Source organism: Elephas maximus, chromosome 13 (assembly GCF_024166365.1).
Source record: "Elephas maximus indicus isolate mEleMax1 chromosome 13, mEleMax1 primary haplotype, whole genome shotgun sequence".
Classification (NCBI taxonomy): Eukaryota; Metazoa; Chordata; class Mammalia; order Proboscidea; family Elephantidae; genus Elephas; species Elephas maximus.
In genome coordinates, this window is record NC_064831.1 from 55,166,463 (window position 1) to 55,193,989 (window position 27,527).

The 27,527-nt window shown below is 43.6% G+C and overlaps 2 protein-coding genes and 1 pseudogene across 12 annotated transcripts in view; 1 reads left to right on the plus strand and 2 right to left on the minus strand.

Annotated features, from left to right (window-relative positions):
* MTFMT (mitochondrial methionyl-tRNA formyltransferase) overlaps positions 1-4,842 on the minus strand; it is a 30,786-nt gene extending 25,944 nt beyond the window's left edge. For all 8 annotated transcript variants that reach the window (XR_007519831.1, XR_007519830.1, XR_007519829.1 and 5 more), the window contains exons 1-3: positions 4,622-4,842; positions 2,581-2,790; positions 1,077-1,199 (exon numbers count right to left, since the gene is read on the minus strand). Coding sequence is in view for 4 of the 8 variants with exons in the window: in XM_049905281.1 (XP_049761238.1) it covers positions 1,077-1,199; positions 2,581-2,790; positions 4,622-4,842 (554 nt within the window). In the remaining 4 variants the exon portion in view is untranslated. The remainder of the gene's footprint in view (positions 1-1,076; positions 1,200-2,580; positions 2,791-4,621) is intronic.
* The window catches only part of SLC51B (solute carrier family 51 subunit beta), a 39,904-nt gene continuing 17,175 nt past the window's right edge, over positions 4,799-27,527 (plus strand). Inside the window, exons 1-3 of one of the 4 annotated variants that reach the window (XR_007519832.1) lie at positions 4,799-4,883; positions 8,348-10,505; positions 17,133-19,563. The gene's annotated coding sequence lies outside the window, so the exon portion shown is untranslated. Of the gene's footprint in view, positions 4,884-8,347; positions 16,380-17,132; positions 19,564-27,527 lie in introns of those variants that run through there. The other 3 variants (XR_007519833.1, XM_049905288.1, XM_049905289.1) reach the window with 3 other exon arrangements.
* On the minus strand, positions 20,272-20,775 carry LOC126087702 (V-type proton ATPase subunit G 1-like; annotated as a pseudogene).

The following is a 27,527-nucleotide window of genomic DNA, read 5'->3' on the forward strand; positions in this document are numbered from 1 at the left end:
TTTAAATTTCTTTTTTCCTAAAGGCAAAAAGCATACAGTTGTGTATCAGGGATTTAACTGCAATTATAAATACTCCTATTATTTGTAATCAATAGTAGAAAAATCTCTATCTGTATATTGACAAAATAGAGCGAAGTATCTATTTTCCAAGGATGTACAATTAGAAAATCCACACAGAGGACAAGAGTTTTGCCTTGATTGTAATCACTGAGGATTAGGTAGGCGAGAGTGTATCTGTACTCCCACGAGTCTTACATTCTACATGAGCTTCTGGAAACAATGGCCATGGGTTTTTGTTAGTGACGTGCTTTATTCTAAATACCTAACTTTGTGGTTCTGTTTATTCTATTTTTAACCTGTAAGCTTTAACAATAAGTTTATTATGAAAAATTACATTTACAGAAATAGTGTTTAGTATAATGAATCACCATATACACATCACCTCGATTTTAGAATTAACAAACTTTTGCTATTCTGGTTTCATTGACCCCTCCTTTTTTCCTCCCTAAAGTATGTTAAAGTAAATCCCAGATTGTAGCCTGTTGTTCCTGTAAATTCACGAATTGCTCTTTTCTCTGAGACATAACTTGATGAAAGCAGGGGCTTAATACTCCTCAATTTTAAACAATTGTTTCTGAAATTGTAGGTATGATCTAAAAAATTAAATGTTTAAGACAAGTATATTCTACATTGGCACACAATGAATTCTTACTTCAGATTCCAAAAAAATTTTGACCAGTTTAGAAATCAAGGCCAGTAGAATCAATATTCCTAACAATGAACACAAAAGCCCATCTCACTTATATAACCTATTTTACAGAAGGCCAGTTGTTAATAAATATAACTTATTTCAATTAAAAAATAAAAAATTTCACAAGAACTTTTAAGAGACACCGCATAATACAAAAAGACACAAGGCTTGCGTTAGCTATCAGGATAAAACAGAAAGGGACAAGAGCAAAGGAAGCACCCTGGACTTACAGAAATTATGGAGCACCACCCATTACACCTCCCAAAACAGACTGACAGCAACATTTAAAATCACAAAAATCTCAAGAAAAGGAAATGTGCTGTACCTTTTTGGACTAATTTGCATAATTGTCACTCCAGTAACCGTGTCTCCATGGAGGACTGTATGGATTATAGGGGCTGGACCACGCCACCTCGGGAGGCAACTGGGATGGACATTCAATATGCCACTGAGTTAGAAAAGCAGAAAACCGTTTACAAGTGGGCTTCGCCATTTAGTTACTCATAGATAAACTACCATGCTACTTTTCATCATTTGACTTTTCCAGGAATTCTGAAAAACTTACAGTTAAATCTAGTCATGTCTGATCTAAAAGGAAGGAGTCAGAGGTAAGTTCACTCTCTACCATAAGAAAACAGTGAAACCTAATTAAAAACAGAGCAAGAACAGCTATTCACTGTTCTAAAGATGTTCTATAACATCTCCTGATGTTTGGGAGCTTTTAAACAAAAACAAGAAGGCGTCTTTGTTATCGTATAAGAAGAACCACTCAAACCTTATTATGCACCTCATGGACAACATGAACTACATTTATAATGTAGTCACATAATTACCCTCACTTCACTTAGTTCGCATATAAAGGCCTCAAACAAGCTTCCTGAATCCCCAACAAATGATCTATTTATCCCAATACACCTAGCATCCACTGATAAGCATTTTAAATACTTGACAAACCTGTTGAGTTTACTGCTGTCTCCTTCAGCATGGGCGTGCTCCTGAGCTCGTGTGCATGTGTGCGAGTGGGAAAGTTTGACATTGCTAAAAGTTCCACCGTTCAGCCCCGTTCCATTCATCCAATAAATACTACCTGAGCACAGCTGAAGTGCAGGCTCTGTTCTAAGTGCTGCTGGGGATATATGTGGCAAGGAATCAAACTGAAAAAAAAAAAAAAGAAGCTCTGCCCTCAGGGAGCTTATTTATGTACAGAGCGGGACACAAGTAATAAAAACCAAAATCTGTAAAAAGTGGAGCGTGGTAGAGACCAGTCAGAAGCCTACTTCAATAGTGCAGGCCAGGGCAGTGGTGTCAGTAATGAGACACCCTCAGACCCCAGACAGATTTTGCAGGTAGAACCCAAAGGATGTCCTGATGAATTGGGTATGGGGTGTAAGGTAAGGAACCAAGGATGACTCCAAGGTTTTGGGCCTGGACAAGTAGAAGGATAGAGTTACCATTTTCTGAGATGAAGATCTGAGGAGGAGCAGGTTTGGGAGAAAAGTTCAGGGATGTGGTTTTAAATGTGAGAGTTGTCAAGGCAGTTGGGTTTAGGGGTCTGGAGTCTGGAGAGCAGTCTGAGCTGGAGGGTAAATTTGGGGGTTGTCAGCATATGGATTTGGAATTTAAATGAGGCTGGATAAGAGCCCATTGAGAGTGATAAGGAGCTTAAGTCAATATATTTGACAACAATTCCTGCTACTACAAAGTCTTTTATTCTAAGAGAAAATACTAAAGAAAGTAAAATTAGTGTTCAAGTTACCATACTTTAGACACCACGTCTATTTATTAAGACCAAGGTTTCTATACTGTATTTCCTTATAACTAAGACTTACTAGGGAAATTTAAGAATAAGGGCCTCGCTCAAAAGTCGGCCGAATGAAGCCACTACTCCAACATCATATTCCCCAGATCCCACATCTGGCCACTCATACACTGGAAGCCCAGACTGCACGGCGTAACGCTTCACTGGCAGTCCTTTTAGTGATGGGGAGGGCACTGTGACCACCTCCAATTTTTCTATTAATTCTTCCTCTTTGTTTTCCCTAAATTGGAAAGATTGGAAGAAAATGTGACAGTTAGTGTTGCGGACAATGACTCAAAAATAAACTATCTCACGTGCCTCTAAAATATATTTATGATTAAACTCATGAACTATTCAGCGCTAAATAATTAAAATTAGTGCCTCTGAGCAACTGAATTTAAAATTTCTAAACTTAGACCACATAATTCTAGAGATTTCCTGCGCATACAGAAACATATATAGTACAGACAGACACTTTACACAACTGGGATCATTAGACATACTGTTTTGCAATGTCTTTTTTTTCCTTAACGATGCTATCTAAACGTAGTGTGCTATTATGTGAGTTTTGAAGAAAATGTATCATATGTACAAATAACTTATATGCACATAACACTTCTAGAATAATAAACTGAAAACAGGGCTGTCTCTGGAGAGAGGAACTGGGAACTGGCAGACAGAGGTAGAAAGAACTAACTTTTCACTGTATATCCTTTGGAAACTTTTCAATTTTGTACCATAACCATGTATGGTTCGAACAATATTTTTTCAAAAATAAATATGTATACCGTGGGCATCATTCCATGGCAGTACATGTAGCACTGCCTCTTCCTTTTACCTGCTGTATAGTATTCCATTGCCCAGGGGCTGGACCTTTATTTATTAAACAGGTACTGCATGCACATGTCGAGTTCTAAGAAAGAAGTACATAAGAGCATTGACGAGAAAGTGCAGGTGTTGTGGAGCTGCCAAGGGAAGCACCATCAGAAGGGTCAGGATCCGCAGTGAGAGGCGCATGTAGCCATATGGGAAATAGCAGCATGTGCAAGTGCACTACACAGTGGCATAAGAGGAACACGGTGTGTAGGGCTGGTTTCCAGGTCTGAGTAGGAGGGGGTGTGTGTAGAGATAGGAAAAGGATACCAAGGAATTGATGAGAGACTCAATGTATATGGGGGGGGCGCTGCTGTGAAGTATTTGTAGGGAAGACTTGATGAATAATGACAAATGAGTATGACGGGAGTGTGTGTCAGGAAAAGAGTAGGGAAATTAAAAAAAAAAAATGTTGGAGGAAAAGAGGCAGATCAGTATATACCGGAATAGCCACCACATACCATAGACTTTTAGGACAGGTTAGATTTCAAATACATACATTTTTTTCCAGTATACAAGATTTGTTAAAATTGTATAAATGCTAAATGTATACCTAAGAGTTCTGACTTATAAACTTATTCGTTTGGAAAAAAGTTCATTTTGGATTAAAAAAAATTTTTTTTTCACACCTCATTTCGGCTTCGGAAAATTGGGTCCCATTGTACGGAAGAAGAACTCGGGGTGCTAAAGAGCGCTATGGCTGTGCAGAGGGATGCACGCGACTGCTAGGAGGGTACAAATTAGATGGGCGGGGGGCAGTAGGAGAAGCGGAAAAGGGGAAGACTGAAGTCAGACCCGGTTTGACTCCCAACCTGCTCAACTGATGACCCTGGACAAGTCGTTTAACCTCTCTGAACCTCAGTTTCCTTGCACGCAAAATGGGCCGGGGAAGTGGCGGGACAGCACGAAGGTAATATACGCAAAGCGCCTAGCAAGGGTTTGGCACGCGGGGCGCTCCGTAAGCGCTTGGAAAACAGAAAGGTTACGCCTGGAGTGGGGGGGTGTAGAGCGGGCGGGATCGGGAGCCACGGGGCTGCGGCGCACCTTCCGGGCGCCTGGAAGACGCCGAGATCGGGGCCCGAACCGTTCCAGCGCAGCTGCTTTTCTTGACCTGGAGGCCCAAACCCGCGGGGGCCGGCCGCAGTGGCTCAGCGTCGGCGCCCCCAGCGGCCCGGCCCCCCGACCCCTGGCCCCGGTACCTGGCGGCGTGCAGCGCTCGCAGCGCCTCGCCGGCGAACTGGTCTGTGCCGAAGAAGAGCACCCGCCACGGGGGCTTCTCGCGGGCTCGGGCGCCCAGGCCTTCCTCCCCGCCGGAAGACACGCCGAGCCCGACCAGCGCTCGCCATTGTGGAGTCGACCTCACGGCCGCGGCGCGGCGGGCCGGCCCTGGGCCCCAGCAGTGCCGCACCAGCACCCTCATCGCCCCGGCGCCGGCGGCCTACACGGCGTACGCACGCCGGGGTGAGGTGGAGTCCATTGGCTGGGGACGGGGGCGGGGCTTGGGCCGGGAAGGAAATCTGGCGGGCGGGGTCTGAAGGCGACTGGGGGCGTGGCCTGCAGATTGGAGGCGTGGCCCGGTTTCGTGGTTGCTGGCCACAGAATTTGCCGGTTCAAGCGCTCTGGAGATTTTTGTTGCATTTGTTTGCACTATTTAGCCAATCCTTATAAAGAACTTTCTAGGGTACAAATCATGTGTTTTCAGACAATGAAACCTCATTTATTAAGTTATGCCGTGACATTTTTCTCAGTCCTTATAATTAATAATTACTGAGTATTACTATGGAAACCCTGGTGGCGTAGTGGTTAAGTGCTATGGCTGCTAACCGAAAGGTTGGCAGTTCAAATCCTCCAGGCGCTCCTTGGAAACTCTAGGGGGCAGTTCTACTCTGTCCTATAGGGTCGCTATGAGTCGGAATCGGCTCGATGGCAGTGGGTTTTTGGACATTTGACTAAGCATTTTGTATCCGTTATTTCAGTTCATCCTCATTATCAGCCATACGAGATAGATATTATTACAACCACTTTACTGCAGAGAACCTGAGGCTCAGTGCAGTTATGGGACTTACAGGTAGCTAAGGTTGAGTTGTGTGAGAGTCTTGTCCATGGAGCTCCAAAACCCGTGTGTCTTATCATTTGGTCCTATGGAGTAGGCAAGTCAATGTCCCTGTTTTGCCCCTGAGGAAACTGAGGTAAGTTCAGTGATTTCCCCATAGTCTTTTTTTTTTTTACTGGCTTAGATAGCTAGTGCTGCTGTAACAGAAATACCACAAGTGGGTGGCTTTAACAAACAAATTTATTTTCTTTTATTGTACATTAGATGAAGGTTTACAGAACAAACTAGTTTCTCATCAAACAGTACATGCATTGTTACACCAAGTTAACAACCCCACGACATGTCAACACTCTCCCTTCTCAACCCTGGGTTCCCTATTACCAGCTTTCCTGTTCCCTTCTGCCTTCCAGTCCCTGCCCCAGGGCTGGTGCACCGCTTTAGTCTTGTTTTGTTCCATGGGCCTGTTCAATCTTTGGCTGAAGGGTGAATCTCAGGAGTGACCTCATTTCTGAGCTAATATGGTGTCTGGGGGCCATACTGTCAGGGTTTCTCCAATCTCTGTCAGGCCAGCAAGTCTGGTCTTTCTTTTTTATTTTTTATTAACTTTTATTAAGCTTCAAGTGAACGTTTACAAATCCAATCAGTCTGTCACATATAAGTTTACATACATCTTACTCCGTACTCCCGCTTGCTCTCCCCCTATTGAGTCAGCCCTTTCAGTCTCTCCTTTCGTGACAATTTTGCCAGCTTCCCTCTCTCTCTATCCTCCCATCCCCCCTCCAGACAAGAGATGCCAACACAATCTCAAGAGTCCACCTGATATAATTAGCTCACTCTTCATCAGCATCTCTCTCCCACCCACTGACCAGTCCCTTTCATGTCTGATGAGTTGTCTTCGGGGATGGTTCCTGTCCTGTGCCAACAGAAGGTCTGGGGACCATGGCCGCCGGGATTCCTCTAGTCTCAGTCAGACCATTAAGTATGGTCTTTTTATGAGAATTTGGGGTCTGCATCCCACTGATCTCCTGCTCCCTCAGGAGTTCTCTGTTGTGCTCCCTGTCAGGGCAGTCATTGATTGTGGTCGGGCACCAACTAGTTCTTCTGGTCTCAGGATGATGTAGGTCTCTGGTTCATGTGGCCCTTTCTGTCTCTTGGACTCTTAGTTGTTGTGTGGCCATGGTGTTCTTCATTTTCCTTTGCTCCAGGTGGGTTGAGACCAATTGATGCATCTTAGATGTCCGCTTGTTAGCCTTTAAGACCCCAGACGCCACATTTCAAAGTGGTGGTCTTTCTTTTTGAGTTAGAATTTTGTTCTACATTTTTCTCCAGCTCTGTCTGGGACCCTCTGTTGTGATCCCCTGTCAGAGAAGTCAGTGGTGGTAGCTGGTCACCTTCTAGTTGTACTGGACTCAGTCTGGTGGAGGCTGTGGTAGATGTGGTCTGTTAGAGAAATTAATTTTCTTACACTTTAGGAGGCTGAAAGTTTGAGTTCAGGGTGCTGGCTCTAGGGGAAGATTTTCTCTCTCTGTCAGCTCTGGAGGAAGGTCCTTGTCTCTTTGAGCTTCTGCTCCTGGGTGATCTTCATGTGGCTTGGCATCTCTCCCCTCTCTGCTTCTTGATTGCCTGTTTAATCTCTTTTATATCTCAAAAGAGATTGGCTTAAAACACACCCTACACTAGTCCTGTCTCATTAAGATAACAAAGAAAACCCATTCCCAAATGAGATTATAACCAGAGGCATAAAACCCAAACAAAACCCGGTGCCGTTGAGTTGATTCCAACTCATAGCGACCCTATAGGATAGAGTAAAACTGCCCCATAGTTTCCAAGGAGCGCCTGGTGGATTCGAACTGCCGACCCTTTGGTTAGCAGCTGTAGCACTTAACCACTACACCATCGGGGTTTCCAACCAGAGGCATAGAGTTTAGGATTTACGACTCATAGTTGTTTAGGGACACAATTCAATCCATAACAGTCACCTTGTGAACTGAATGCTCCACTCTTGCCCCTACCCAGCAGGTTCCTTTGCACACAGGGGGTTTCAAGTTGGGTACCACATAGGAGATTCCTAGGGAATATGGGCAGGAAGACTGTCCCCAGAAGACCTCTGAGGACCTTTAGTGGTGAGATACTGCATTCCCAAGGCCTGTGCAGTGGCCTTCTTGAGTATGAGCACATACTCTTGAAGTTGGCCCAGGCTATAGAGGGGAGACCAGATTCCTTTTCTCCACCACACAAAGTCTTTGTTCCAGCGACCCTGGACCAGTCCCTTTTCCTAAAGTATGCATACTTACATCCCCACCTCTGTGCCTCTGCACGTGCTACCCTTCCGGGATTGCCGTCCCCATGGCCCATCATCTAAATGGTATCCATTCTTCAATATCCAGCTCGGATATCCCCCTGAAGCCTTGCACTTTCACCTCCATGGATTGAATGTCTTTTTCTCTGCACCCTCTTATTGCTCTGTGGGAACCTTGGCTTCCCACATGGTTTGGTATTATTGAGGGGAGTTGTCTAACGTGTGCATAGACATAGGCAAATTCACCTGTGTGCTGAACAGAGAAGAGAGAGGCAAAGAGGAAGAGACAGACTATTTCCAGTGACTCCGCTCATCAGAGTATATATGAGAGGGAGAGTGAGATGGGACTGCCAAACCTGCTATTTCCTCAGCCAAGTTCCCTTCCGGTATTTTGCCTTAGGGTAAGCAGAGTGTCATTCTAACATTTAAAGAACAGGCTTTTTCCATGCAACACAACCTATAAATGCAACCCAAATAGTCATCTGGGTAATTTTGACAGATTTTCACCCTAGAACCTGGCCGCTGTCTAAAATGTGACACTTTGTATTTGCGTTCCTGTTGTTTTTCCCGTAGCTGGTTTTAAGCTTCTGGAGCCTGCCTCACCCTACGTTTAATTTTCAGCAGTCCAATCTCGCCACAGGTAGCGCTGTCCACTAGAGCTGCTTGGAACTCCTCACAGCGCCCTCTGCCGACCACACAGGAACTACTGTGTCTGAGGGGCCCTTGTCAATCGTGTTTTCCTTCCTCCAGAGCTACCTCCTGCCATTAACATCTAATTTTCTGGTGGAAGGTCTTTTGATTTGCAGTAAATTCCCAGCCACCCCCAAAAAGAACATAACATTATTGCAATGGCTGAAAGTTATCCCAGGATGCTGAAACGAAAGTATTACTGAAACCTCTTGGTGGTGAGTGTGGGGTGTCCGGAGGGTCCAGTTCCAAGCTCAGGCAAAATCACTGCTGAAACTATTATAAAGCACCCAGCAAAGATGAGGACGCCAGGACTGAATGGCAAGAATTTTTAGGTAATAAATGAAGACGTTCATTGATGCTCGCTTCAGTTTCCAGAAACTTCTCTTCCCTGAAGAATGGAACACTTCTCCATGTTGAATCAATACCATTATCCCAGGTTTTGGGTCTGGGCGACAAGACAATGGCAGTGTCATTAACAAAGAGAAAGAACCTGTCTAGTGGCAAATATGGCAATGCCGCAGCTTTGAACTCTTTGAAACTGACTGATGAGATGGAGCAAGTGGAAATGTTTGGTAGAACACTGGAATGTGGGATTGGCCTCCATGGCTGGGGGGTGGGAGAGCTGATTCTGGAGTGGGAGGAAGCAAGAGTCCTCTCCCTGTTTCCATCATCCCACCCTACCCCTAACCCTGAATTCGGCCGGGTGAGAAGGTCGGCCACAGATTAAATGTCTGTGTGACTGTGTGTGTTTTCTACCTTGGTTAGAGAGATGCCAGAATGTTGCCTTGATAGCTTGAGGAAGACAAGCCCCTTTTGGGTGAGACCACAGGTATCTTCCCCTCCTCTCCACAGGAGGGTCCACAGAAAGTCCTCAGAATGTTCTCCGCAGGAGGACAGGCCGATGCGTCTACTCAGTGTGTGTGTGTTGTGTAATCGATGCTTTTGCATTGAGGGTCAAAAACGGAGAGCAGTCAGATCCCTGGGAGAGATGGAGGAGGGATATGAGGAAAAAAATGGCCAGAACTCTGGTCTGCAAGGTGGCAGATGCCTGAGTCCATCAGAACTCCTGCTTGTGGCCTGGGAAACCATGCCACGCGCGTGACCAGGGGAAGGTCGGCCCCACACAAGCTTCGTGCATGACTCTGGTTGCAGTCGAAGTCCACTAGGTGGCGCTGTTCACCGGTCTGTCTAGTCGTGGAGCGCGGTGGACGCTTCTCTTGCTCCAGCACCTCCACGTCTGACTAGGCTGTGTCGTTACTGTCTCCTGTGGTCTTTGTAGAAGTTGTCATTCCTCCATCTGTCCAGCCGCTCGGTAAATCAAGGCTGGGGGTGCAAGGCCACATGCTGGGCACGGACTGGGACATGCTCTTACAGAGGATACACGAATGTTAAGATGGCTGTTCTGTGCAACAGACTACCCCCAACCAGGAACCCGGGATGTCTTTCCACCCCAGGGGAGAGCTTGAAGAGGCAGGGTGGGCCCGCAGGACTGAATGGCCCCTAGGAGAGCCTCTGGAGAGGTACATGACATCTGAGGGACATCAGGAGCCCCAGGTTGGGATGCCAGATGTGGTACCACAGGTAGGAGAAGCAGCTGAGGGATACCCAAGCTAGTAAACCTGGTAAACCAAGCGATATCTCAAGTAGACTTAACCAAAACCAAACCAGTTGCTGTCCAGTCCATTCAATTCGAACTAATGATGACTCCATATATAAAACCCAACCAAACCCATTACCATCCAGTCGATTCTGACTCACAGCGACCTTACAGGACAGGCAAAACTATGGATCCTGTTTGTGTGCTTGGGTTTCCAAGGCTGTAATCTTTATGGAAGCAGATTGTGACATCTTTCTCCCCAGGAGCAGCTGGCGTGTTGGAATCGCTGACCTTCCTTCCGGCTAGCAGCCTCGCTTTAACTACTACGCCACTAAGGCTTCTTTGACCCCGGGTATGCAGAGTAGAATTGTGCTCCACAGGGTTTTCAAGGCTGTAAACTTTCAGAAGCAAGGCTGCCAGGCTTTTCTTTCAAGGCACCTCTGGGTAAGTATGAACCACCAACCTTTTAGTTAGTAGTCAAGCACGTAACCATTTGTGCCACCCAGGAATTCCTCAAATAGACTTAAAGAGATAGAATCTTAAAATCTTTAGTTTGTTTCCTATCCCCTACCCTCTGGCAAAAGAGCTGTGACAATGTTAACAGGCAAACTACTCCATGTTGTTAGAAGTTGACATCATTGCCACCTTTGAGTTTGGAAGGGCGCACAAGAGCAGCTTCCAGGTGTCTGTTAATGTCCTGTTTCTTGATCTGGGGCTTGATTACAGAGGTGTTTGTAGTTTTGTTGCAGGGCAAAGCTTCCCAGCTCGGGACTAAGCCCTGCCTAGGCTCTTGCCTTCTACTGGACAAGAATGACCAGGAGAGGCTCAGAGGTTCCACGTGAACAAAGGTTTATTAGAGTAAAGGGTTGTGAGTGGGGTACAGAGAGGGACCAAGCAACACTAGCCTCTGTTCCCCTGAACAAAGGTTTTGCTGGGGCTTATATGGGTTTGGCCAGGACAATACAGTAACGAATATTTAGTAGATTAAAGGGGCGGCTACTTCTCAGAATGATGGTTGCATACTAAATTAGGTTGCACTCGCATCTGGAATCCAGAATCCATAGCAAAGGCTTCTGGGACTGGGTGGCAGGACTTATTATGGGGTGTCATGCCTGCATAGCCCCTCCTGTGGTGCCGGTTTGATTCCTATTGTGGGTACTTGCATCAGGCAGAAGTCATCCGATGGTCACTTTCCAAATGTCTGCACATGCTCCAGGGCTGGTTCCTCTGAAAAACGTCTTACAAAGTTTGTTTTTTCCTTGTCACACATTCGAGGATGGGGGTTTTGCATCACTAGCCAAGCACATAATTTTTGTCGGTAAGTTGCAAGTTGCAGGTTTGGCAGGGCTCCTTGCCTAGGAGCTCAGTCCCTGTTTCTTCCCTGTCTCAGTTTGTGAAAAGTCAGCGAGATGCACACTTAGGATTTATGGATCCTGTTCATGTGCTACACTTCAATAAAAAGCAGTGTTAGTAAAATGCCAACAAAACATTTCAGTTCATGAGAGACTAAAAGTTTAAGACTATGTAGATGTAAGCATGGGGTCTCAACTAAATTTCATCATATTAACTAGTATGCAGACTTCAGGCAATGTTGCAAATTACGTAGACCCACAGAATCCCTCCACTTTACTCTCCTGAGTAAAACTTAGGTTACACATGTATCAACAGTGATTATTATTTAATGTAAATTCAAACTGTAATTCCAAGGTCACTAATTAAATTTAAGAACTTAGACTAAAATTAATTAAGAAATGACTTTTGGTTATCTAAAAAAAAAAAACAATGAAAAGGTATAGACATAGAATAATTCACTGTACAATATGTTTTATGGCAGTTACAAAAGACTACATGTTGTATGATTCCATTTATATGAAATACCCAGAACAAGCGAATCCATGGAGACAGAAAGTAGATTGATGGTTGTAAAGACTAGGGGGTGAGGGAGTGGTGTTGGAAGGAAATAGGGAGTGGCCACTAGTGGGTGTGGCATTTCCTTTTGGGATGATAAAAATGTTCTTACAGTCTTGGTGGTAAGGACAGTACCAAAAAAAAAAAAAAAAAAAACCCATTGCCATTGAGTCGATTCCGACTCATAGCGACCCTATAGGATGGAGCAGTACTGCCCCACAGAGTTTCCAAGGAGCACCTGGTGGATTTGAACTGCTGACGTTTTGGTTAGCAGCCATAGCACTTATCTGCTATGCCACCGGGATTTCCAAGGACAGCACCAGATGCTCTTTTTTTTTTTTTCCCAACAGTTTTATTGAGAAGTAATTCATATACTATACAATTCACCCATTTAAAGCCTACAAGTCAATGTTTTTAGTATGTTCACAAGGTTGTGCATCCATCACCATGATTAATTTTGAAACATTTTCATTATCAAAAAAAAGAATCCCACCTCCGTTAACCACCCAACCCCCTAACCCTCCACGAATCTACTTTTTATCTCTATAGATTTACCCTTCTGGACATTTCATATTAAAATAGAAGCATGCGATATGTGATCTTTTATAATTGGCATCTTTCACTTAGCATAATGTTTTCAAGAAATGTTATAGCATGTATCCACACTTCATTCCTTTGACAAATATTTAATTGTATGAATATAACACATTTTGTTTATCCATTCATAAGGTGGTGGACATTTGGGTTATTTCTACTTCTTGGCTATTACGAATAATGCTGCTGTGAACATTCGTGTACACATTTTTGTGTGGACATGTGCTTTCAAGTCTCTTGTGTATGCGCCTACAAGAAGAATTGCTGGGTCACGGTAACTTTATGTTTAAAAATTTTAGGAATTGCCAAACTGTTTTTCCAATTGACTGCACAATTTAACATTCCCACCGGCAGTGTATGAGGGTGTACCAGGTGCTCTTAACTATTGACGCTGTAGGGAATAAACTCGTGAGTTCAGGCTTCTTAGTGTGAGCTGCCTTTGCCACTACACGTGGACACCTGACAGTAGGAGCCAAAACCAAACCCACTGCCGTCCAGTTGATTCCCACTGATAGCGACCCTATAGGGCAGGGTAGAACTGCCCCACAGGGTTTCCAAGGCTCTAAATCTTTACAGAAGCAGATTGCCACATGTTGCTTCTGTGAAAGAGCTGGTGGATTCAAACCACTGATCTTTCAGTTAGCAGCCAAGCGCTTAACCACTGCGCCCGCAGGGCTTCTCAGAAAACTTTAATATCAGGGTTTCTGGGACTCCTTTTATCTAGAAGCAGATAATCCTATGAATGTGGACAGCTGACCCAGGATCTGCCCACAGAGAATTCATCATGCAGGACTGAATGAAACCAATGGTGGAACTCAGACTGTTTGTCTTGGAATTTTTTTTTTCTTCCAATTGTTCTATTCTGCTAGGAAGGAGCCAAATGCAAGCAATTTGCGATTGGCTGCTCACCAATAGATTGGTGGTTTGAACCCACCCAGCGACTCCGAAGAAGAAAAGGCCTGGGAACTGCATCCATAAAGATTATAGCCAAGAAAACCCTATGGAACAGTTCTACTCTGTCACACATGGGGTTGCCATGAATCGGGGGTCTACCTGAACACAGCTAACAACAACATTTTGCTACGCATAAGACAAAGGCCATTTTATTCCTTCTTGTCCCATCTCTAACCCTCAATTTTAGCAGGCTTTAATTGTTCAAACTGAAAGGAGCATTCTCTTAACATACACAGTTAAGGAGCTACTAAGAAAACCCTGGTGGTGTAGTGTTTAAGAGCTACGGCTGCTAATCAAAAGGTTGGCAGTTAGAATCCACCAGGTGCTCCCTGGAATCTCTATGGGGCAGTTCTACTCTGTCCTACAGGGTTGCTATGAGTCAGAATCAACGGCAATGGCTTTGGTTTTTTGTTTTTTTTTTTTTGGTTTAATCTATATCTCCCTATTAGCTTGGACCTCAACAACAAAAAGACAAATAACCTAATTAAAAAATGGGCAAAGGCTATGAACAGGCACTTCACCAAAGAAGACATTCGTTCAGGCAGCTAACAGATACATGAAGAAATGCTCATGATCATTAGCCATTAGAGAAATGCAAATCAGAACTACCATGAGAGACCATCTCACCCCAACGAGGCTAACATTAATCCAAAAAATACAAAATAATAGATGTTGGAAAGGTTGTGGAGAGGCTGAAACACTTATACACTGCTGGTGGGAATGTAAAATGGTACAAATACTTTGGAAATTGATTTGGCCCCTCCTTAAAAAGCCAGAAATAGAAGTACCATATGATCCAGCAATCCCACTCCTTGGAATATATCCTAGAGAAATAAGAACCCTCACATGAATAGATATATGCATACACATGTTCACTGCAGCACAGTTCACACTAGCAAAAAGATGGAAGCATCCTTGGTGTCCATCAACGGATGAATGGATAAACAAATTACGGTATATTCACACAATGGAATACTATGCAATGATAAAGAACAATAATGAATCCTCGAAACATCTCATAACATGGATGAATCTGGAAGGCATTATGCTGAGTGAAAATTAGTCACAGAAGGACATTGTATGAGACCACTATTATAAGAACTCAAGAAAATTTTTAAACACAGAAGAAAACATTCTTTGATGGTTGTGAGGATGGGGAGGCAGGGAGAGGGGTATTACTAGATAGTAAACCCCCCAAAAACCAAACCCACTGCCGTCAAGTTGATTCCCACTCATAGTGACCCTATAGAACAGAGTAGAACTGCCCCATAGAGTTTCCAAGGAGCACCTGGTAGATTCGAACTGCTGACCTTTTGGTTAGCAGCCAAAGCTCTTGACCACTATGCCACCAGTGTTTCCAACTAGATAGTAGACAAGAATTATCTTAGGTAAAAGGAAGGACAACACACAATACAGGGGAAGTCAGCACAAATGGACTAAACCAAAAGCTAAGAAGTTTCCTGAATACAACCAAACACTTAGAGGGGCAGAGCAGCAGGGGCAGGGATCTGGGAACCATGGTTTCAGGTGAAAACTAGGTCAATTGGAATAACAAAGTGTATTAAGAAAATGTTCTGCATCCCACTTTGGAGAGTGGTGTCTGGGGTCTTAAAAGATACAGAAAGTGGACATCTAAGATGCATCAATTGGTCCCAACCCACCTGGACCAAAGGAGAATGAAGAACACCAGAGATACAAGGAAAATACAAGCCCAAGAGACAGAAAGGGCCACATAAACCAGAGACTCCATCAGCCAGAGACCAGAAGAACTAGATGGTTCCTGGCTACCACTAATGACTGCCCTGACAGGGAACACAACAGAGAGTCCCTGACGGAGCAGAAAAAAAGTGGGGTGCAGAACTCAAATTCTAGTAAAAAGACCAGACTTAATGGTCTGACTGAGACTGGAGGGACCCCAGAACACATGGTCTCTGGACTCTCTGTTAGCCCAAAACTAAAACCATTCCCAAAGCCAACTCTTCAGGCAAAGATTAGACCGGACTATAAGACATAAAATGATACTTGTGAAGAGTGTGCTTCTTAGCCCAAGTAGATACATGAAACTAAATGGGCAGCTCCTGTCCGGAGGCGAGATGAGAAGGCAGAAAGGGACAGGAGCTGGTTGATTGGACACAGGAAATCCAGGGTGGAAAGGTGGAGTGTGCTGTCACATTACAGGGGGAGCAACTAGGGTCATGTAGCAATGTGTGTATAAATTTTTTTATGAGAAGCTAACTTGAACCGTAAACTTTCACTTAAAAAAAAAAAAAGCACAATAAAAAGAAAAAAAAAAAAAAAAAAGAAGGCTCTTGGTCCCTGGTCTCAAAGAAGACACTCTGATATGGTCAATAGAAAGCATTTCTGGCACTGTGGAAGGTTTGGAAACTCAACCCTAGGGCTTTAGGGGATCTCCACGCAGAAGTTAATTCTCTGGCTCGAATCTATGGCTCTAATTTTGCTGACCTTTAGCAAGGAGGTCTTTGCATTTATCAATGCCTCCTATCACCCCTCTAAATTAAAACATGCCACCTAAATAGAAGATACATAATTCAGGCTCATAAACTACATGAAATAGTTACCACCAATCCAAGTCACCATACAATGTTTGGAAACTCTTCCCGTATGTAGGAAGCTGATTGGAAGAAATAACATCAATGTGGAGGCAAATACTTGTTGCAATGGCAATTGTATATGTTTACTATGCCACCATTTATTAAAAAATGTAAAAAGTGAGCAAATTCAGTTAATGCAAAGAAACAGTCCTTTTCTTGACTCATATTTAAAAATTATCTGAGCCAAAAGGAGGAACTTTAAAGGAAAAATTATCCTGAATCTTGTCCAGGACAGAACTTCCTTTTTTTTTTTTTTGCATGATTTAATCCACAACTTCCTTCTGCAAAGAAATTAGGATTCCTGGTAAAATGCTCAAGAAATTTTCCAGTAAATGTGAAGAAATTAAGACTTGTTCTGGAAAACTAGCAACCCACCGGCTCAGCTGATATCAGTCACGAGTCTAGTGGGCTTTTAACTAAACATTATTTTTTTTTTCACCTACTGTTAATTAACCAACAGTGCTTACTTACCAAGTTGTTTTGACATTCCTCAAGCACATTATTGAGCAGCTTTAAGTACCTCATAATGCAGTAAAACCTGCAAAAGTTGGAACCGATGTAAGGCAGAAACCTGTCCGGGAAGGAAAATGCAAATATTTTCCACTAAAAAGAGTGATAGCAAAGTGGCAAGACTGCGCCCTGTCAAAGGCGGAAGACTTGCGAGACCAGAAAAACAAGGCAGTTCCATTGAGCTCCAGCTCTCAGAAGGTTTCACTGTAATTGAAACGAAAGCCTAATAGACTTTGATTTTATTCTACTCTTGGACTCTGATTTAGTCAGAGATTAAAGAAGGTATTTGGTTATACTGTAACCAGGAGCAAGAGGTCAAAGACAGAGAAATAGTTAAGGATTATAAATAAGGTTCAATGGTATAGAAAGTCTCAAATGCCATAGATAAGGTGAAAGGATGAAGGTGGTGGCTGCAGAATGTCTTAGAGAAAGTACATATTTTTTATTTCATTGTTTCACACACACTTCTGCTCAATCTTCCCACACTTCACAGATGTTCCTGAAATGCTTCCAGCAAAATGTGCATGTGCTGAAAAGACATTTGGTAGCTGAGATATCGTACTTCAGCAAGTGTAAAGATGGTTTCCTTTTGGACACTAAACCACCCTATTGCAGAAGAAGCCATCGAGTCAGTGCTCAAACACCAATAATTCTGGATGTAATTAACCTACCTCTTCCAAAAATTACCTCACTAATTCCAATACTTGTTCTCTCCCTTCTGGGTTTAATATAAAAATTGTCCCCTAGAAGAAACGTATGCCTCCATTGGTATCATAATTTAACCATTTTCCGGTTCTTTGACATCTAGATTTTTTGTCTTTTACTATTTTAAGCAATGCTGCAGTGAACATCTTTATACATGTATCTCTGCTCATATGTGTGGTCTCTTCTGTACATCACCGTGTTTGGACTTCATTTTATTTTCCATGAAGCTTTCTCTACTGGGAAGAGAAGGTGCTGCTATTAAGGATTTGGCAGAATTATTGCTCAAACTGAGTGTGATAGTTAAGGTTCTGTGTCAACTTGGCTAGGCCATGATTCTCAGTGGTTTGACAGATATTATGTAATCATCCTCCATTTTGTAATCTGAAGTGAGCAGCCAATCAGTTGAAAGGGGAGTTTCCTTGGGGATGTGGCCTGTACCCAATATATATAGATATTCTGGCAAAGCTCACCCTCTCTGGATCCTGCGTCCAACTCATCATCCTTTGGCCTCTGGCTTTTGGCATATGAGCCAGCAGCCTGCGGTCTCACCTGTGCTGTGAGCTGTCTGACCTGCTGATTTTGGATTCAGCAGCCCATGCAACCACATGAGTCAGGATAAGCCTCCAGCCTGACATCTGACATGGATTTGGGACTCGCCAGCCTCCACAACTAGCCATTTCCTTGAAATCTCTCTCTCTCTATATATATATATACACACACACACACTTTATATATTCTTTACTGGTTTTACTCCTCTAGAGAACCCAGCCTAAGACATTTGGTACTGACAGTGGTTCTAGAGGAACAAAATAGTAAGGGCGAGTTTTCTGAATTGGTTCTCAAATTTGGCTGATCATAAAGGCACTGATGACTCTGCCTCCAGTAGTAAAAAGGGCACTGCCAATCCATGGCATGAGGTGGCAATAGAAATACACAAAATATCACCACCAATGTATCAAATATTTGTGAGAGAGGCTCTGGGTAATGGCATATTTGATACTTCTCTACAATTGTATCAGAATGAGAAGTATGGGGGAGGTGATTGGTTGGTCCTGCTTTTGCTAGACAACTGGTGAAAGAAAGAGATGAGCTCAGGGCTTTGGAGTCAAACACAAGCACCACATAAAAAAAAAAAAAACATAAAAGACCTGAAAGTTGCCACTTGTGCCCTGAGAGGAAGCCTTATTTCTTGTAGTAACGGAGCATTTATTGCAAAAAATCAAACCCAGAGTCTTATCATAAGAGTGGCTGAATTACAAGGCTAACCGAATTCCCAACCTTGAATGATGTCTGAAGTTAAAATGAGGGCAATGATTGGGAAGAAATGGGACCCTGAAACTTGGGGTGGGGACATATGGGCAGATAATCAGGAAATTGGGGACATTGAGCCCATAAATTCTGTTGAACCACCCCTGCCAACAGAACCAGCCCTCTTACTCCCATCTGAAGAGATTATACCCACTTATCGACATGGTTAAGTTCCAAAGGCCAGGTTGTTATGCAAAAATCACTGTTACTCAAAAAGGGAGGGTGATCACACCAGATCAAAAAATAGAGGATGACTACATCATTACATAACTGTCAAATTATAGCATTACATAACTGCCAAACCACTGAGAATCACGGCCCAACCAAGTTGACACATAACCTTAACCATCACAGCAAGTGTTACTCTTGCCTTGTACCTTAGTGTTTGTTACTGCCAGACGTATATAACTAATGCACAAAATAGTCAGATAGTACATTTTTTACTATTGTTGTAAATGTGAAATGTCAGATAACCAGATAGTCCATAAGTCAAGAATAGATGTACTCCATCTTTATCTGCTAAACCACCCTGCCCAGTAAAACCATTATCCATTATCCCTTCCACCCCACCTGATGAAATTAACCCAGCTGTGCCTGAATAGTCTTTGTCTGAAATATCACCTGGGGTGGCACCTGGGGGATTGCCGGAGGCAGATGCCTCACAAGACATTGCTGAATGTCCCCAGGACCCACGCCCACCACCCATGTTTGCTTCTAGACCTGTAACTAGATTTCAGTTCCAATGAGCCCCAAGGGGTGAAGTACAAAGTGTGACCCAGGAGGAGGTATGATACACTCAGAAAGAGCTGCTCAATTTTTCTAATATATACAAAAAGAAACCTGAGGAATATGTGTGGGAATGGCTATTAAGGTTGTGGGATAACGGTGCAAGGAACATGAAGTTGGATCAGTCTGAGTTTATTGATATGAGCACAGTAAGCTCAGATTCTTTTTTTTTTTTTTTTTCATTCCAAAGAATCTTTACTTCTAAGTGATTACCAGTACATTAAGTAATTATCTATTCGATAGATGTTTGGAGTCTGTTATCTAGCAATTTCTATTAAGAGAAACTAAAAGCAGCCCAAACAACTACACTAGTGTTCATTGTTCTATCCCTTAAACAGAAAGGATTATTTTAAGGCTGGCTGCTGTTTATACAAGTTACAAAAAAGCTATTTACTACTTTTTCATTGAAATAGCCCCTGACCTTCAAGAAAGCTTTAGGGAAATGAAATATTTAACCCATTTCTGTCTTCAAAGAATTGTTTTGTTTTTTAAATAATTTTTATTGTGCTTTAAGTGAAAGTTTACAAATCAAGTCAGTCACATATAAGCTTATATACACCTTACTACATACTCCCATTTTACTCTCTGCCTAATGAGTCAGCCCGCTCCCTCCTTCCAGTCTCTCCTTTCGTGACCATTTTGCCAGTTAAAGAATTGTTTTTTTGTACTAGATATCTAAGAAAGAAAAGTCACGGAGCTATATATGTTGCTTTGGCTAAGAAGCATAGGAAAACACAGTGTATACCCATTAAATTTATATGAAATATGAGGTAAAAAAGATGAAATCTTTGGATAAACTCTAAGTTTGTACAAAGTACTAGGTTTGCTACTCTCTAAAAGTAAAGGTAACTACTATAGAATACACAGAAATAATTTAATGCCTTTTCACAAGAACGTAACTCTAGCTTTGCTAAAGCTTCTTATTCCATGTGAGAGGGCATCTAAAATGCCAATCCATGGAACAGGTGTTTCCTTTTCCTTTATCTATTTATGTGGTAGTTTTCATGGATTTCTGGGTGGATGTCACAGACAAAGGTCAAGAGGTTATCCAGGACTTCATCCCTGTTCTGCAGTAAGTAGGTCTGGAGGATAGTCATCTTCTCCTGGGTCTCCTTCTCCACTTCACTGCTGCAACTGCCATGGGACCCCAGAGCGGTAGCTTCCTTGGCCTTGAACTCTTTCTCCCTATGCAGGCGGTTCTGTTCAATTTCAGCCTGAGCTGCTTCTTTGGCCTGCTTCAGCCTCTGGTTCTTTCACTTGCGGGCCTCGGACACCTTCTCCGTGGTGCGCTTCTCCGCTTGCAGCAGCTGCTAGATACCTTGAGACTGACTGGCCATGGCGACGGAGACCCTAAGGGCGAGCTGAACCGCCTAAATCAGCTCCATAGCCCCCTCGAGTCAGGTGACCCAGAGGTTCATTGAAGCTCAGATACTTCATTCAGTGTTTCAGCTTGAGAGGTGAGAACAGGATCTAATAATTTATTTGGTTGGTTCACTGAAGCATGGATTAAGTGGTGGCCTATACTAAATCAAGCTGAAATGCCAGACCTGCCTTGGTATACTGTAGAAGAGGGTATCCAAAAGCTTAGGGAAATTGGCATGTTAGAGTGGATTTATTAGGTTGGACCCACAGATCCACCCATGGGGTGCCCAGAGGACATACCTTTTACCACAATGGTGATGAGTAAATTTGTAAAGGGAGCCCCAGCATCTGTGAAGACTACTGTGATTACTATTTTATGGAAGTCAGATTTGACAGGGGGAACTGCCCTAACTAATTAAGACCCCTAACTATAATGGGGCTGATTGGACCTCATGGTGGTAGGGCCAAATGGTGGCACTTAATCAACAAAGACAAGGTGGGTGTGGTTACAGTCAAAGCTGTAATTAGAATAGTCTGACTTGTATGGACTTACGGCACTGGCTACTTAGTCATGGTTTCCCTAGGAGTGAAATAGATGGGAAATCTACTAAATATTTATTTGATCTGTACAAGCAGAAGAATTCTAGGTCAAGAGCTCAGCAGTCTAACTTGAATTTCCAGAATAAATAAAGAATCACAGCCCCTCAGTCAGTTCCCAGACTTAAGCCAGTTTAGACCCACAATCACTTGAATGAAGGGGAGTCTGGGTCCTCTTGAAAAAGGACCCCACTACACTGCAAAAAATTTATACTGTTAATTAATCTTTATCCTAGCCTTCCTCCAATGGATCTATGGCCTTTATGAGAGTGATTGTTCACTTGGGAAAAGGAAATAATATCAGACTTTTGGGGGATTACTGGGCACTGTCTCTGAACTGACACTAATTCCAGGAGCCTCAAAACATCACCAAAACATCACTATGTCCCACCAATTACAGTAGGGGGCGTATGGAGGTCAGGCTATTAATGGTGTCTTAGCTCAGGTCCATCTCACAGTGGGTCCAGTGGCTCCCCAAACCCATACTGTAGTGATTTTCCAGTTCCAGAGTGCATAATTGGAACAGACATACTCAACTGGCAGAAGCCCCACATCGGATCTCTGACATGAGAAGTAAGGGCTACTATAATAGGAAAAGCCAAGTGGAAGCCATGAGAACTGCCCCTGCTTAGGAAAATAGCAAACCAAAACAGTACCGCATTCCTTGGAGGAACTGCAGAGATTAGTACCACCATCAAAGACTTAAAGGATGCAGGGATGATGATTCCCATGGATTCAAAGCTGGTGGATCCAAACTACTGATTTTCCATTAGCAGCTGAGCGCTTAACTCTTGCATCACCAGGGCTCCTTACCTTAACCCTAGGCTGAGGTTAAAGCACCCGGAGCTGAGGGGTCAAGACCCTGGACAGCTCAGTGAGTGTTCCTTACCCCCTCGCCCCATTATTCTTTAGGAAAAGGGTTCTCCTTTGTACTGGGTTTTTACCTTATTTAGCAGAAAAGCTAACTGGTTGGTCCCAGGGGAAAATCTACCGAGTTTGAAGAACCTGGACTTTGTCATTACACAATTGACCCCTTGGTAATGATTTCTAAAATACCTTTCCTTTTTATTCCTCTTAGAAGCTTATAAAGTTTGATAAGAAACTGAGGTCAAAAAATTTTCAGCTATGACATCTCCGACCAGCGCCTGATCTCTAAAATCTATATGATTCTGTTAAAACTCAACCACAAAAAGACAAACAACCCAATCAAAAATTGGGCAAAGGATATGAACATGCACTTCACTAAAGCAGATATTCAGGCAGCTAACAGATACATGAGAAAATGGTCTCGATCATTAGCCATTAGAGAAATGCAAATTAAAGCTACGATGAGATTCCATCTCACTCCAGCAAGGCTGGCATTAATCCAAAAAACACACAATAATAAATTCTGGAGAGGCTGTGGAAAGATTGGAACTCTTATACACTGCTGGCCGGAATGTAAAATGGTACAACCACTTTGGAAATCTATCTGGCATTTTCTTAAAAAGTTAGAACTACCATACAACCCAGAAATCCCACTCCTCGGAATATATCCTAGAGAAATAAGAGCCTTTACACAAACAGATATAGGCACACCCATGTTTATTGCAGCACTGTTTTAAAAAAAAAAAATTGCTGCAATAAACATGGGTGTGCATATATCTGTAGCAAAAAGCTGGATGTAACCAAGGTGTCCATCAATGGATGAATGATTAAATAAATTATGGTATCTTCACACAATGGAATACTACGCATTGATAAAGAACAGTGACGAGTCTGTAAAACATTTCATAACATGGAGGAACCTGGAAGGCATTATGCTGAGTGAAATTAGTCAGAGGCAAAAGGACAAATATTGTATAAGACCACTATTATAAGATCTTGAGAAATAGTATAAACTGAGAAGAACACATTCTTTTGTGGTTATGAGAGGGGGGAGGGAGGGAGGGTGGGAGAGGGTTATTTACTGATTAGATAGTAGATAAGAACTACTTTAGGTGAAGGGAAGGACAATACAAAATACAGGGAAGGTCAGCTCAACTGGACTGGACCAAAAGCAAAGAAGTTTCCTGGGTAAACTGAACGCTTCGAAGGTCACCGGAGCAGGGGCAGGGGTTTGGGGACTATGGCTTAAGGGGACTTCTAAGTCAATTGGCAAAATCTATTAAGAAAACATTCTGCATCCCACTTTGAAGTGTGGCGTCTGGGGTCTTAAATGCTAACAAGCGGCCATCTAAGATGCATCACTTGGTCTCAACCCACCTGGATCAAAGAAGAATGAAGAACACCAAGGTCACACGATAACTATGAGCCCAAGAGACAGAAAGAGCCACATGAACCAGAGACTTACATCATCCTGAGACCAGAAGAACTAGATGGTGCCGGGCCACAACCGATGACTGCCCTGACAGGGAGCACAACAGAGAACCCCTGAGGGAGCAGGAGAACAGTGGGATGCAGACCCCAAATTCTCATAAAAAGACCAGACTTAATGGTCTGACTGAGACTAGAAGAATACCAGCGGTCATGGTCCCCAAACCTTCTGTTGGCCCAGGACAGGAACCATTCCCAAAGACAACTCATCAGACATGGAAGGGACTGGACAATGGGTTGGAGAGAGATGCTGATGAAGAGTGAGCTACTTGTATCAGGTGGACACTTGAGACTGTGTTGATATCTCCTGTCTGGAGGGGAGATGGGAGGGTAGAGAGGGTTAGAAACTGGCAAGACGGTCACTAAAAGAGAGACTGGAAGGAGGGAGCGGGCTGACTCATTAGGGGGAGAGTAAATGGGAGTATGTAGTAAGGTGATATAAGTTCATACGTGAGAGACTGACTTGATTTGTAAACTTTCACTTAAAGCAAAATAAAAATTATTAAAAAAAAAAAAAGAAATTGAGGTCAAAATAACTAGCCCAGGGTCACACAGTTGGTCAGTAGCAAAGATGGACAGGCTTAGAACGCAATTCTTCTGTTGCCATATTATTCAGTTATTCAACAAATTAATATTGAGCGTGTACAAGGTATGTATTAGTCATTGGACAGCCAAAGTTTCTGTTACCAAAGAGACCCCAAAACACAGTCTCTCAAATAGTACCACACTTTACTTCTCTCTCGCTTAACATTCAGAGGTGGACAGGGGGACCAGGGCAGACAGGCTGCTCTGCTCCATGAGGTCATTCAGGGACCCAGATTCCTTTATGTTGCTTGGGTTGGCCAACTTTTGCTGTGAGCTTTAGGAAGTAAATAGCCAGGTCTTTCTTCTGAGGCATGGAATATGGCCATGCCCATTTGTTTTCATATTGATTATGGCAGCTTTCGGAGTCCTGGTGTCACCGTGGTTAAGAGCTCAGCTGCTAACCAAAAGGTCGGCAGTTCGAATCCACTAGCCGCTCCTTGGAAACCCTATGGGACAGTTCTACTCTGCCCTACGGGGTCGTTATGAGTCGAAATTGTTGACAGCAGTGGGTTTGTTTGTTTGTTTTTTATTTTGGTTTGTGGCTGCTTTCATGCTGTAGTAGCAGAATTGAGCAGTTGTGACAATGATTGTATGGTCCACAAAGCCTAAAACGTTTACTCTCTGGCCCTTTACAAGGCCGCCTGGTTAGCGCACATGGTTAACGTGCTTGGCTACTAATCGAAAGCTTGGTGGTTCGAATCCACCCAGAGGTGCCTCAGATGATCTATTTCTGAAAGGTACACAGCCATGGAAAACCGTATGGAGCACATTCTACTCTGAACACATGGGGTGACCATGAGTCAGAACAGATTTGACGGCAACTGGTTACTGGTTGGTTTTCTGTATGTATGTTATATTTCAATGAATTGCAAAAAAAAAAAAGAAAGAAAGAAAAAGTGATTCAGAAGTCACACATCACTTCTTCTCATATTTCTTTGGCCAAAACTTAGTCAAAGGACCCCTCCCAACTGCCAGGCGCATGGCACCTGGGAAGTGCATCCTCCGGCTGGATGGTGATGTGCCCAGCTAAACCTTAGAAGGGTCTTCTATTAGAAAGAAGAAGGGAAGAATATACCCTGGGAGACAATTAGCAGGCTCTGCTATAGTCTACACAGCAGCCACTGGTCCATGAAAGTTATCAAATCCTGCTGAGCATAACCTGTAAAGACCCCTTGCTCTGGCAGTAGAGTTAGTCCACTAGTTAGCCCACCTGACTGCCCTGGCCACTCTTTTATGGGAATAACTCCTTGATCATTGTCCTCCTTGTTGTCAGGGTTTGATCTCTGGAAGGCTCTTTGTCCATTATTCTCCATGGCCATGTCTTTTTGTTCTCCTTCCTTTTTTCTGCTTGGAACTGTCTATAATGGCAGGAGCTGCATCAGCCAAATTGGGACCATGAGGGAAAGGCCAAAGGAATCTCAGAAACCTCAGCCTTGATTTCCTTGAGCTTCTGACGTTAGTCACTGGCTGCTTCTGGAATTCTTATATGAGGAAAATAAATACTTGTGGATTTAAACCATTGAAATTGAGTCTTTTTTACTCAAAGCCAAACACAATTCTTAACTGACAGGGAAGGCTTCCTGGAGAAGGTGACATATAAGGATTATGAGGAGGCAGGTATTAGAACAGTAGGAAAAGTCAGAAGCCTTTCCACTCCACTCCACTGCTGATCGCCCATCATCTTCTAGGTACGGAGCCAAGAGACTGGAGAAGCCAGGAAAGGAGACTCCAGGGTAGGGTTAATTAGTCCAGAAGTGATATTTGGAGCAATGAGGATGGGAGGGCTTGGTGATATGCTCTCATCTCTGTGAATGTATTTCCTTCCTGGCACTTGCCACGTAGTAGTTATAATCACATTATCCCTAATGTCACCATCTGTATGTCTGTCTCCCCCCTAGACTGCAGTCTCCATGAGGTCAGGGGCAATGCTTATGATGGTTTACCATGAGCACAATGCCTGGCACAGAGCAGACATGGAATAAATAGTTCTTGGATGAGCTGTAGCAGAGAGCGCTATGGTAAGGGAGGAAGAAAAAGAGACAGAGAAGGAAGAGTGGGACAATCTGGAGGTGGGGCAGGTTTCTCTTACATGGGACACAATTCTGTTAGAGTCCCTGATACCCCCCAAGGCAGACAGGGAGGACTGTGGCCAGCGAGTCACTTCAGGGACCGACGCTGGAGTGGCTATCCAGCTCACAGCCTTTTCCTCCTGGCTACCTGTTGGGCGTAAGAATTGAGCTGGGCCATTCGTGGTACCTCGCTGTTGGCCATAACAGTTGGTCCAAGGATGGGTGCATGATTCAGGACAGGGTAATTAGAATCCTTTCTCAGGAATGTTCAAACTGGAGCTGAGAAAAGGGACTCCTTCCCCTACGGCTATATAGGTGTGAGCCTGGCTTTCCTGCAGCTGCATGGAGAAGGCTAGCTTGTGGAAATGAGCCCAATATCTCAAGAGAGAGAGCTAAGGATCTTCAAGCTCCTGGTCCAATCATCCCTAAGGTCAGCTCTAGCCCTGCCCTTCCCAGTTATGTTGTTGTCAGGTGCCATTGAGTTGGTTCCGACTCATAGCGACCCTATGTGCAACAGAACAAAACACTGCCCGGTCCCGCACCATCCTCACGGTCATTGTTATGCTTGAGCTCATTGTTGCAGCCACTGTCAATCCATCTCATGGAGGGTCTTCCTCTTTTTCGCTGACCTTCTCTTTTACCAAGCGTGATGTTCTTCTCCAGGGACTGATTCCTCCCTCCTGATAACATGTCCACCGTATGTGAGATGAAGTCTCGCTATCCTCACTTCTAAGGAGCATTCTGGCTGTACTTCCAGGAAGTAATAGGAACCAATAAATTCCTTTAGTGTTTAAGAGAGTTAGAGTTGAATTAGTTTCCCTCTTTTTCTTTTCTCTCCAAAACGCACCCTGAATCTGACCACTTCTCACCGTCTCCACTGCCACTTCCCTGGTCCAAACCAACTGCCCATCTATTTCCTGGACGAATATAATAGCCCCTCAACGGGTCTCTGGCCCCACTTGGGCTCCCCTACAGTCCACTCTCCACCCAGCAGTCTGAGTGATCTCAGAAAATGCCATCAGGTCATGTCACTTTCCTGCCTAAAACCCTCCAGTGACATCTCATCACATTCAGGGCAAATCACACTCCTTACCCTGCCTTATAAGGCCCTGCGTGATCTG